We start from the raw sequence: 12,307 nt of genomic DNA on the forward strand, positions 1-12,307 counted from the left end.
ACTTTAAAAAATATCCAAAGTGTTTTGATTCTTATTACCTTTAATAAATTAATCACATGAATGTTCTTTTTAGCACCTTTAAAGGTAAATTATTCCTAAACTGGAAGACAGTCCTCTTTCTTTCCCCCCACAATTAAAAGGCCGTGCTTATTCTTAAAATAACTCTGCTTTCTACTTAAAAAATACCTTTTCAACATAAGCCTTACAAAAATTACTGTACTTAAATGTAGGAAAAGTTAATGAAAGGAAGGATTATATGTTTAAATGATATGCTTCAGCCAGCAAGGATTTGAAAAGTGTAAATATATAACATTATGTTCCTGCTTTTTCTGTTTTTCCCAAACACATTTGCACATTAGAGTCTGTCAGGGATCTTGTAAAAAATTCATATTTCTAGGTGCCACTCTCCTGTAGGTTTGATGCTTGTCCCTTACCTATTCACGAAGATCAGTATTTCATAAATACTTTTGCTTATTGAGTGTAAACCCTTGTTCTGAAAGTTACAGGGCTCATATGAAGAAGCTTTCTATATATCCAGTTGCCTTTTACTTGCACCCTATTTGATGCATGCCGTACAGCCTCTTACTTTACAGCCTGATGATGACAGGCTTTGGTATAATGCATATCTGGTTCTGCTGCCATCTTAGTTTCTTAATTCTGCTATCTGTGACTAATGATTAGAATGCCTTAATTTGAATACTTTTTCTTTGGTTGAGTAACAAAGATAGTACTCATTACATTTTATTTGTGATTGTCTCTTGCTTACAACGTTATTAAATCTCTTAGTTATTCCATAAGAATTTTACTGGTAATGATTCATTTTTTCCTAGGCTTTGACTATGAGCATTTTTAAAAGTGTGTTTGAGTGTATAGTCACATACATGTAATGTTCACTCATACCCCATGCATAGAACAATTAGTCCTACTTATCCAAAATACGTGTATGTGAATAAAACTTATTTGTTAGATTAAATGAGATTGATTTACTGCGTTTACTCTTAGATAAGAATATTTATTCACCTTTTTACTTAACTGTGCTCTAATTTTAGGTCCTTTCTGAAAGATCTGCCACTGAAGTAGACAACAATTTTAGCAAACCACCTCCATTTTTCCCTCCAGGAGCTCCTCCAACTCACCTTCCACCTCCTCCATTTCTTCCACCTCCTCCGACTGTCAGCACTGCTCCACCTCTGATTCCACCACCAGGTAAATAGTAAATGAGACATTTGATTCTGAAAGAAAAATAGCCTATGTGTGTTTTTAAATTTTGAACTTAACAATTAAAGTATATATTTGGAAACAGAATCTTCACTGCATTACATTAAAGTAATAGAATAAGAAACTTATGCTCAATCTTCAATAGATTCACACTGAATCAGCTGTATATGTGTCTTAACAATTTCAGCAAAGCAAAGAGGCAGTATACTAAAATAGAGACAAGTGGACTAAAACAGTGTTCCGAAAATGTGATAGTGATTCCCCAAATTAAAGTTGCTGATTGTGTATGTATAAACTCACATTGAGTCATGTTACCTTGTTTTGGAAAAAAGTAAATAAAGATACTTTTAGAATTGCATAAGTTAAAAAAAATTACATCCTATGAAGAGAATTAAATTAAAATCTCAAGTCTAGTTGTCATCTTTGTATACTGGTTTCCTTTTTGGAGACTGTTTCTGGGTGCCAGGGGCTTATTAAACATAACAGAAAATTTATGTCAGTTTTTATAATATTCTTAGCCACTTTTGGTTATTTATTAAAAGCTAGATCAGTGGTAGTAGGAAAAAATTCACAAATAATTCCCTAATTGTATACTTTCAACTTTTGTCTGATAGCCTTTGTTATTTTATTCACAGCAGGCTTTTAATATTTATATCCCTTAGCCAGTTTTTAATGAAACTAACCAGATTGAGATAATAATTATTTTCTTCCTAGGGAGAGCTCCAGTAATAAGTGTTAAAAATTAGCTGCTGATCCTAACCAGAACTACATGTGCCACATATGTAAAAATTTGCTTTTTATTAATAAACTCAGTTTATGCTAGAGAGCCACATTCGCTCACTCACTTTGCATTTGCCAGAGAGTTGTCTTTAGGAGGTGGCAGTTCTGATTAGACTACAGAGGCATTTAAGGGATCTGAATAATCCTTTGTAATATTCATCCTTTTCCTCTAAAATTCAGCTATTGCATCAGCCCCACAACCACAGCACCTTTGATTTCCTTCTGAGATTCTGCTTTCCAAAAAGGATTAGAAACTTATGAAACATGACTATGGCTTTAGGGAATCTGTTGTTTCAAAAATAGTAGAAAGAGAAGATTAGATAGGTTCGAGTTGCTTACTCCAGACTGATACATTTTTCAAGTTCAGTGAATTTCTTGTTCTGACAATAAATTGCTTGTTCTGAAGCTGAAACCATTCAGAAGTTAAGATTCGATCTGTGGTCCGTAGATCTTTGATGTGGTGAGAATTAACTAAATGATAAGAGAAAGTAATGAGGACTTAGTGATTCATAAATGGATCTTTTGTCCTATGAGAAAGATAAAATGTGGAAATAATGAGACTAAAAGATGATCAGTGCATGTGGTCATAGTCTTTACATTGCTTTGTAATCTTATTTAATTACTAAAGGTGATTTAAAAGAATTTTCTTATTTACTACCTGATATAGTATATCCCCAGGTATTCTTCAACACTTGTTATTAAAGTAAGTGAGAGAAAATAGTGGTACAAAATAATAACAAAGGAATAAGCAACTCACTGGTGTAAGAATATTTAGAAGCTCTGTAGGATATTGATAGGCAGTGGCATTATCTGGATGTGTGTTCTTTTTCAAAATGGTAAAAATCATTTCATTTCTTTGCCATAAAATCTGTTTATAAGGATAACAAATCTATTATTAAAGTGTTTAGATTACCTATGGAATTATACCATAGAATACCACTGATTTTTTTTTTTTGTTTAAGCTATTTAATGTTAATTTTCAATTGCATGCTTTCCATATTTTTAACACCTGTACAGATTTCTTTTGATGCCTATCCTTATATTACCTTTCCATGTCATCCTGTCAGCATTTAAGGAATACAAATTCAGATGAATTCTAATGCTGGTTTGAGCAGTATATATTGGTTGGGATCTTTGGCATGGTGAGAATCAAGTAAATGAAAAGAGAAAATAATGAGGATTTAATGATTCATAATGGGTCTTTTGTCCTATGAGAAAGATAAAATATGTAGATAATAAGACTAAAAGATGATCAGTGCATGTGGTCATAGTCTAACTGGTATATTTGCTAGGGATGATGGTGAGGGAAAGATGCCAGTTCATGTTAAAACCAAATATTTGTAAGTTGAGACTCTCTGGATTGCTCCTTGTTTTTACTAGATCGTGAGCTGTTGGAGAGAGCATAAGCGCTCCATTCCCATCTGTGTTTCCTCACAGTGCCAATCACAGAGATCCTCTGTATACCTGACTTTCCCTACATGTGTTAGCTAATTGAGTTAGCAACATATTTATGTATCTGTAACACCAAAGAATTTTTCAGATTGACAGTTGGTACAGTCACACAGGCTCTTATCAGTCAGAGTGGGCACTGGCTTTAAAAACAGTATGGCTGCATTAATATATATACCAGATGAATATAGGCAGTGATTAAAGCCACATTTGCAGTTACCATTTACCACAGAGTCATATGATTACAGCATGTTCTGTAGAGTTTGCTATAATTTAGATCATCTTAAGAATCATAAGCGGCTAATGAAAGAAAGCTGTGGCTCAAGCAGTCTTTTCGTAAGTATTGCTTTTAAAAGTATTCTTAGAGAAACCTTGGGTTTTTTTTTTTGTCTCCTTGAGAAATACTGAAAGGAAAAATGGAATAAATCTTTGGAGAATTAATTTAAACATTCTAACGTTGCCTTTGTTAACATCAGCTTTCAAATGCTTAAGTTTTTAAGACTGTAGAGCTGTAAATGATGGAACAAATATAGTGATGATGTATTATGCCCATAATTTGGGGTGTTAATCCAGATTTGTCTGGAATAGTCCTATTAAACCTATTGTCCCAGCTTAATTGTTGTTATTCACTCAGAAACGCCCTGGTGTGGAGGGTAACATTTATGATCAACTCTTGGAGGTTTACAGATGTGGCTTATTGCATGAATAGACACTTGTGGTGGCTTAGTTGCTAAGTTGTATCCGATTCTTGCAACCCCAAGACTTCCCTGGTGGCTCAGATGGTGATGCGTCTGCCTGCAATGTGGGAGACCCGGGAGCAATCCTTGGGTTGGGAATATCTCCTGAAAAATCCCATGGACAGAGAAGCCTGGTGGGCTACAGTCCATGGGGTTGCAAAGAGTTGGACACAATTGAGCGCTGTCACTTTCACTTTCATGGACTGAAGCCTTCCAAGCTCCTCTGTCCACAGGATTTTCTAGGCAAGAATGCTGGAGTGGGTTGCTATTTTCTTCTCCCAAGGGATCTTCCTGATCCAGGGATTGAATCCTGGTCTCTTGCGTTACAGTCGAATACTGACTGAGGTACCAGGGAAGCTGCTTCATTTAAGAAATTTTCACTGTAAAATAGTTAACAGAAAAGAGATGTGTTGTTTCCTCTCCCCCTCAAACACATCTACAACATATGTGAAGTCTTGTTATAACAGACAAAGTCATATTTCTGACCATAGTAGATTTGTCTAAAGAGTAGAGGAGGTTTTTGTATTGGCGAGTACAATAAACATGTAAGGGACGTTTGGTCCTAAATTAATGTTATGACTTCTGGATTAGCTTTTCTAAATGGAAAAGTAATATGGTTCCTTGCTACCATACTGATAGTAGCTTGAAAACAAACACTGTAATTTATTCAGGATCTTCCTTAATTTTCAGAAAATCTTTTGTTATTAGTAATCCAGAAAATACTTTCTATTGTTAAGAGTTTTTTCAGACACACATTATTAGTGTGCTTCCATGCTTTCACATGGAAGTAATAATAGAAATAAAAGTTAATGTTTGTTAAATGCTACTGTTGAAAGCACTGTTCTGAACACATTTCATGTTTTAGCTCAATTTGATTCTCAGCACCATCTGAAGTAGATACTATTCTGGTTTTACAGATGAGAAAACTGGAATCATAATAGCTAGAAAATAGCAGAACCAGAATTCTAACATAGGCAATTTTGCTTGAATGCCTATTTTATTCAACTACATTGAAATGAAGAAGTGAATCATTACCTATCTGTATTCACTCTGGTAACATGGCCTAAAAGCTCTTTTAAAAAATTTTCTTGTTGTGAAAGTGCATGCATCTATATTTGTGATTAAGGAAGTTAGGGAGTGAAAAGTAGGGATCAGACTTTTTTTTTTTTAATTCAATTAATTGAGATTTTGGGCTTCCTAGGTGGCTCAGTAGTCTGCCTGCCAATTCAGGAGATTCAGCTTCAATTCCTGGATCAAGAAGATCCCTGGAGAAGGAAATGTCAGTCCACTCCAGTATTCTTGGCTCAGAAATCCCGTGGAGTAAGCCTAGCAGGCTTACTCTTAAGGTACTCTTAAGGTAACTCTTGTTACCTTAAGTCAGCGGGGTTGAAAAAGAGTCGGACACGACCTAGTGACCAAACAGCTACAGTAATTGAGGTTTCACTATTTGCCTGTTTTGTGTTAAGAAGTCTGTTTACTGATTAAACCAGTTTTTAAATACTTGCGTGTTGGAAGAAAAATCGTAGAATTGGAAGGATTGATATTATAGAGCAGTTGATTTTGTGTGGGTGTGTGTGTTTGTGATAACATGACATAAGATTGATCATCATACCCATTTGTAATTGTACAGTTCAGTGGCATTAGTACATTCACAGTGTTGTGTAACCATCACCCCTATCTATACCTAAAACTTTTCCATCATGCATAACAAAGCCTATATATTCATTAAACATAATACCTTCCTCCCTACTGTAGCTTCTGGTGGCTTCTGTCTGTCTCTCTAAATTTGCCTACTCTTGGTGCCTCATATAAGTGGAATCATACAGTATTTGTTTGTGTCTGGTTTATATTATTATTTTTAATAACATTTTAATTCACAGTTGTAAATAGGCTGTTTTTTAAACTTTGATCAAACTATTACGTTTTATGATTTTTATTTTTTATTTTTTTTTAATTAAATTTTAAAATCTTTAATTCTTACATGTGTTCCCAAACATGAAACCCCCTCCCACCTCCCTCCCCATAACATCTCTGTGGGTGATCCCCATGCACCAGCCCCAAGCATGCTGTATCCTGCGTCAGACATAGACTGGCGATTCAATTCTTACATGATAGTATACATGATAGAATGCCATTCTCCCAAATCATCCCGCCCTCTCCCTCTCTGAGTCCAAAAGTCCGTTATACACAGCTGTGTCTTTTTTCCTGTCTTGCATACAGGGTCGTCATTGCCATCTTTCTAAATTCCATATATATGTGTTAGTATACTGTATTGGTGTTTTTCTTTCTGGCTTACTTCACTCTGTATAATCGGCTCCAGTTTCATCCATCTCTAATTTAGATTTTAAATGTTAATTTACTTTTAGTGTCATATTTTATGTTCATTTTTATATAATTTAGTTTGTTGAACATGAAAAGGGAGAGTCAGTTTAACTCCTGTCTTGTTACCTTAAGAGTGTTAAGGCTCATGTGACTATTGTTCTGTTAAGTCTTGGCAACAGTTGAAATCTAGCGCATGAGTAGAATTCTGCTAAGTTGAGTTAAGTCTCTTTGCTTTACGGAGATGGAGCCCAGACCATAGATAAGTCATCTCTGCTTTTAAAGTTGGATATAGAATTTAGCGGGCTTCCCTAGAGGCTCAGACAGTAAAGAAACTGCCTGCAGTGCAGGAGACCCAGGTTCGTTCCCTGGGTTGGGAAGATCCCCTGAAGAACGGACTGGCAACCCACTCCAGTATTCTGGCCTGGAGAATTCCATGAACAGAGGAGCCTGGCAGGCTGTAGTCCATAGGGTCACACACAGTCAGACATGACTGAAGCAACTTAGCATGCATGCATAGGATTTAGGCTCTTTATCTAGATTTCAAAATGTATAAAATTCTGCATTTTAGAGCAAAGTATTTTTTTTACTAAAAGACTTTTGTTAGGTAGGTAAGACAATTAGCATCTTAGTAGTCATCTAGTACTACAAATTATATGAACCTAAAAATCTTGTTTGTTCCTTAAATATTTTGAATTTGAGTTAGTGATGACACATGGGGCTGAAAGCAGCTTACTTCTGAAGTTTTTCAGTATTTCCTCAGGGTTATCATTGTCTTTAGATTATTTTCCTGTTAGCAGTCTGGTTTCTAGTGCAGTGGCTGTTAAACTTTTTGGTCACAGATCCCTTTATACTCTTAAAAATTACTGTAGACCCCAAAGAGCTTTTCTTTATGTGTGATATATTCATCTTTTTATTAGAAATTAAACCCAATAAATTAAGATATTTTATTTACATATTATTTTTAATGTATATCTAATCCAATTACATACTAAGATAACATTTTAATGAAAAATTATTCTTCCAGAATGACAAAAAATTTTAGTGCAAAGAGTGGCTTTCTTTTACACCTTGTAAATCTCTTTGCTCATGTGGCATAATACAAAAAAACTGGATTCTCCTGTTTGCTTTCACATTAAATCAGTTGTGATTGCACATGTCATGTAACCTCTGGAAAAATTCATTGTACATTTGTAAGAGAATGAGCATGAAAATGGCAAATAACATCCTAGTGTTTTTATGAAAGGAGTTTTGACCTTTAAAGATTCTTAGAAGGGCCTTAGGGACACCACCAGGAAGCTCCAGATAATACTCTGAGAACTGCTACTTTGCAGAAGCTTGGCTTATATTCAGTGAATATTATCTGCACCCTTGAGGAAGTATAATTTTGTCCCTTTATTTGAGAAATTATTTTGTGAGTATAACATTAAGCTGGTTTTACAGTTTCATCAAGATTTTTGGTCTTACACAGCAAATCTGCAGGTTAATCTATGCTATTTGCCAAAAATGTAAGCACTAAAAATGTAGTTTCCAGAAGTACCTTTTGAAAAATGACTTCTTGAATTTTTGAAGAAGTACTCATTTTCTGTTTCGTTATAGTTTTCTATATTAAAAAAAATACAATAGTCTATTGGTGTTTTCCGTAAACTCAAAATAGGGTATAATGCTAATTATAATGAGCACAATTTAAATCTAATAGCAATTAAAAGCTTCTTTAAGATGTTGATTTTTGAATGTCTTTTTCTCCCTGTTGCTCCCTTTATAACAGTTATATTTTTAATACATCCTTTGTTGTTCAGTCGCTCAGTCATATTCATCTCTTTGCGACCCCGTGGACTGCAGCTCGCCAGGCTTCCCTGTCCTTCACCGTCTTCCAGAGCTTGCTCAAACTCATGTCCACTGAGTTGGTGATGCCATCCAGCCTCCTCATCCTCTGCATCCCCTTCTGCCTTCAGTCTTTCTCGGCATCAAAATCTTTTCCAGTGAGTCGGCTCTTGGTACCAGGTTGCCAGAGTACTGGAACTTTAGCTTCAAGAGCAGTCCTTAATATTCAGGCTTGATTTCCTTTAGGGTTGACTGGTTTGATCTCCTTGCAGTCCAAGGGACTCTCAAGAGTCTTCTTCACCGGCATAGATGCTGTATATTGTAGAATTTAATTATGATATAATATTTGCTTTCATTCGTGCTACTCTTCTAGTTATTTTGCCTTTAGAGTTTAATTCCTTTACAAGTAAAAATATCGGTATTTCTAATCTGAGTTGTTTTTGTCTAACAGAATTTTTGTTTCCCATAGGCTTTTAGGTTATTTTATAATTGGAAGAGTGAGAGATTGTAATAAAGATAAAATAATTCACCAATTTTATAGTTAATGTAAAATTATCTTTTTTACTTTTTAGGTGTAGAGTATGCTGATTACTATTTCTGATGCTTTAAGTGTTCATAGTGCCTTTTAACACAATTTTTTCTTTCAAATTACTCCTGTTCCTTGTTGCACCTTGTAATTGTTTTACTTTATAGGTTTATAAGTATTCTACCTCGTATATTTTTTAAGTTTAGATTGTAGATGATGTGTATGTGTATGTAATCTTTAAAACACTGGTACATAGAAAAGCATGTGGTGGAAGGTCATATTTAAAGATTTTTATAAAGCTCGATGTTTTGTACTCAGTTTTTTTGTGTGTGCAGAATTTACTTACGAGCTTGATGACTTGAAAGTAGTAATTGGTGAGACTTAAGGCAAGCGATTAGGCTTTTTGGTGTTTGTAACATACTAGTGTTGATGAAGATTATAATTTCCAAGTGAGAAATAGAAAGCATAGTTCCCATTGTTCTGGTGTGCTTCTTTCTTTTATTTGAACTGAATAGAGAAATAATAGGTAGTTGATAGCTGGTAACTATATATATTAGTTAGCTATTGATCCACGACGACAGATTACTTTTGTAGAGCGCAGTGGTTTAAGACACATAACGTTTATTGTTGAACAGTGATTGTGGATTAGCAATGTGGGGACGGCTTAGCTGGTTCTCTGCTTCAAGGTCTCTCACAGACTTTGAGATGGTCATCTCAAAGACTTCCTAAGAAAAGATTCATGTTCAGATTCACTGACTTCTTTGTTAAAAGATTCACTTCCTCTTCACCATGGTAGTTTGCTTCATCATAGCATGAATGCTGAGAACACAGTAGAAGAAACCAGCAAAATAGAAGTCAGTCTCTTTTGTAACCTAGTCATGGAAATAACATTCCATCATTTTTGCTGTATTTCATTTGTTGGAAATAAATTATTATCTAGCCCACCTTCAAGGAGAGGATATGAATACCAGAGGTGTAAAAAGACATGAATACCAGGAGGCAGGAATCATTGGAAGCCAAGTTGGAGGCCTCCTATCACAGAACTCTTTCTTTGCCTAAGTTATGTAAAATAATGATGGGATACATTAAGAATGAATTCATAGATAATTTTTATTCCAGTTTTTAACTTAAATACAGAGCTATTGCTTTTGTGAGAATTTTAAAAATAATGAATTTATAGTTGAATTCCTTTCGATATGATGTTTCGCTGGCGTGCTGCCTTTCTGTTTCTTTGTACCAGTTCCTTCAACCCCCTGACAGTCCCCCCACCCACCCTTACACTTCTTTACATTTAAAAGTTCATATTACATACTAGAAAAGTTAAATCCTATTTTCTTTCTTTTGAAGGTGCCAGACAGTATAGGCTGTCATACAGCTGTACTGTTTTTTATATCACAGTGGCACATGCTTTAATAAAAATTTGAAATGGAGTTTATGCGTTTTGAGTAGCTTCGCCAGTGCAGTTTGCAGGGAAGTCTGAATGTAAATCCATTGATTCCCAAAATACGGTCTCTGGTCAGCAACACCATCATCTCCTTGTTTGGAATGCAGATTCTCTGCCTTATGCCAGACCTACTGCATCAGAAGTTCCAGGGGAGGGGCCCAGCAATCTGCATTTTAACAAATTCTTGAAGTAATTCTGGTGGTCGCTAAAGTGTCAAAACCCCACCTATTCATTCCCTTTAGAACTTGAATATAACTTTTCCAAAAGCTTTTGGCCCGTAATAGAAATCTTACCTTTACTACTGTATGCAGAATTTCCCGGGAAAACATTTTGTTTTTGCTACTCATTTTAAAGACAAAGCATACAGAAACACAGTGTGTAATTTGTGTATTTCAAATCTGTTGGCTGGGCAGCACATGTGTTGGCCAGGAAAGTTGGGAGTGCCAGGATAAACAGGACAGGGAATTTTGAGGTGAATTTTGTCCTTCATTTTACTGTTCTCTCGTTAACAAAAGTCAAATACTAAATAGTGATTTTCTAGATGACAGTTGTGTTGGTCTAACATTATATTACATATTAAACTTTTTAAGTAGCATTGGTGGCTCAGAGGTTAAAGCGTCTGCCTCCAATGCGGGTGACCCGGGTTCAATCCCTGGGTCGGGAAGATCCCCTGGAGAAGGAAATGCCAACCCACTCCAGTATTCTTGCCTGGAGAATCCCATGGACTGAGGAGCCTGGTGGGCTGCAGTCCACGGGGTCACAAAGAGTCGGACACGACTGAGTGACTTTACTTACTTACTTAAAATATATTTACTAATTGTCAAAAGAATGGATCGTACAGTGTTTCATCAACTCTAAAGTTCTGTTTCAGTGAACTTTAATTCAAAATTAAGATTTGAATTATCTTAGATGAGATATACATCTCGCGCTATCTTAGATGAGGTATATGTCTCACGCAAAGCATCTTTAGTTTCTATGCCAACTTTCTGATGTGTAGGTATTGTTTGGAAAGACATCCATATCTATCTATGTAGCATAATTTTTGTGTTCTTAATTCCTTTCAGTTGATTTTTGAAAAGAATCTTTCTTATGATACTACTATAGTAAGAAAACTTAAAAGCAGAATGTTTGTAATTTTAACTGTCTTCATAGCACACTTAATAGTTTGGTTATATTCTTTTATTTTTATGTTTTGTGGAAGTTTGATAACTTAAATGTTTTTGAAGACTAAATGTTGAGAGAGGTGAATAGTATTTTCTTAGTTATTTTATATGAGTTCACATTGTAGTTAGCTTAAGTGATGTATGTTGTTCATGTATTTACTTGGGTAAAGTTATTAGGATTACAGTGTGGGTTGCTGAAATCGGCATGGTTACCTTACCATACCTAGGACAATGGTCATGAATTAAATAGTCACGCATTTAAATATGAAAACTGGGACATACAGTGAAGTTCAGTAGTACTCTAAAAAAATCTATAATCTTCTAATGAAGATCAAGTAATACCAGCTATTAAGAGCATTTAATGTACTCTGCCTGCCTTAATTTCCCACTTGGTGTGGTGTCTGGAACTTCTGTTAGTTTGTATTGTTTGCTGGATTCTTTTAGCTTAGTAATGTGGGAAGCAGGGAGGTAGCTCGAGGTATGAGAATTGCCATGGAGTGTAGCTCATTGTAGTAGACTTGTGGATGCCTAGTGATTTTTGAAACATGACTGCTGCATTATTTATTTCATCTTGTTGGTTTGAGTTTACCATATCCTTTTATTGCATGGGTGGTTAAGTAAGGTGCTTCATTCTCCATTTTAAGGCCTACTTATTTCCTTAAGTTCTGTTTGAATAAACCTCTTAATCTGGTAAAACATGCATAGAAAATTTTTAAATTATTAGCAGATGTTTCCATTGACAAGCAAACATTTGAAAGCAATTTTTTTCATTATTTTTTCCTGTGTACTTAGTTAATGAATTTAGGTTACTTTTCCTCTTTGGGAATAGTTTTGATGCAGTTTTTAA

The 12,307-nt window shown here is 35.1% G+C and overlaps 1 protein-coding gene across 22 annotated transcripts in view; it reads left to right on the forward strand.

Annotated features, from left to right (window-relative positions):
- FIP1L1 (factor interacting with PAPOLA and CPSF1) overlaps positions 1–12,307 on the forward strand; it is a 78,304-nt gene that overhangs the window by 45,445 nt on the left and 20,552 nt on the right. For all 22 annotated transcript variants that reach the window (XM_068974865.1, XM_068974867.1, XM_068974866.1 and 19 more), the window contains one exon: positions 1,050–1,206. In XM_068974865.1, the coding sequence (XP_068830966.1) occupies positions 1,050–1,206 (157 nt within the window). The remainder of the gene's footprint in view (positions 1–1,049; positions 1,207–12,307) is intronic.

This window comes from Capricornis sumatraensis, chromosome 7 (genome assembly GCF_032405125.1).
Source record: "Capricornis sumatraensis isolate serow.1 chromosome 7, serow.2, whole genome shotgun sequence".
NCBI lineage: Eukaryota > Metazoa > Chordata > Mammalia > Artiodactyla > Bovidae > Capricornis > Capricornis sumatraensis.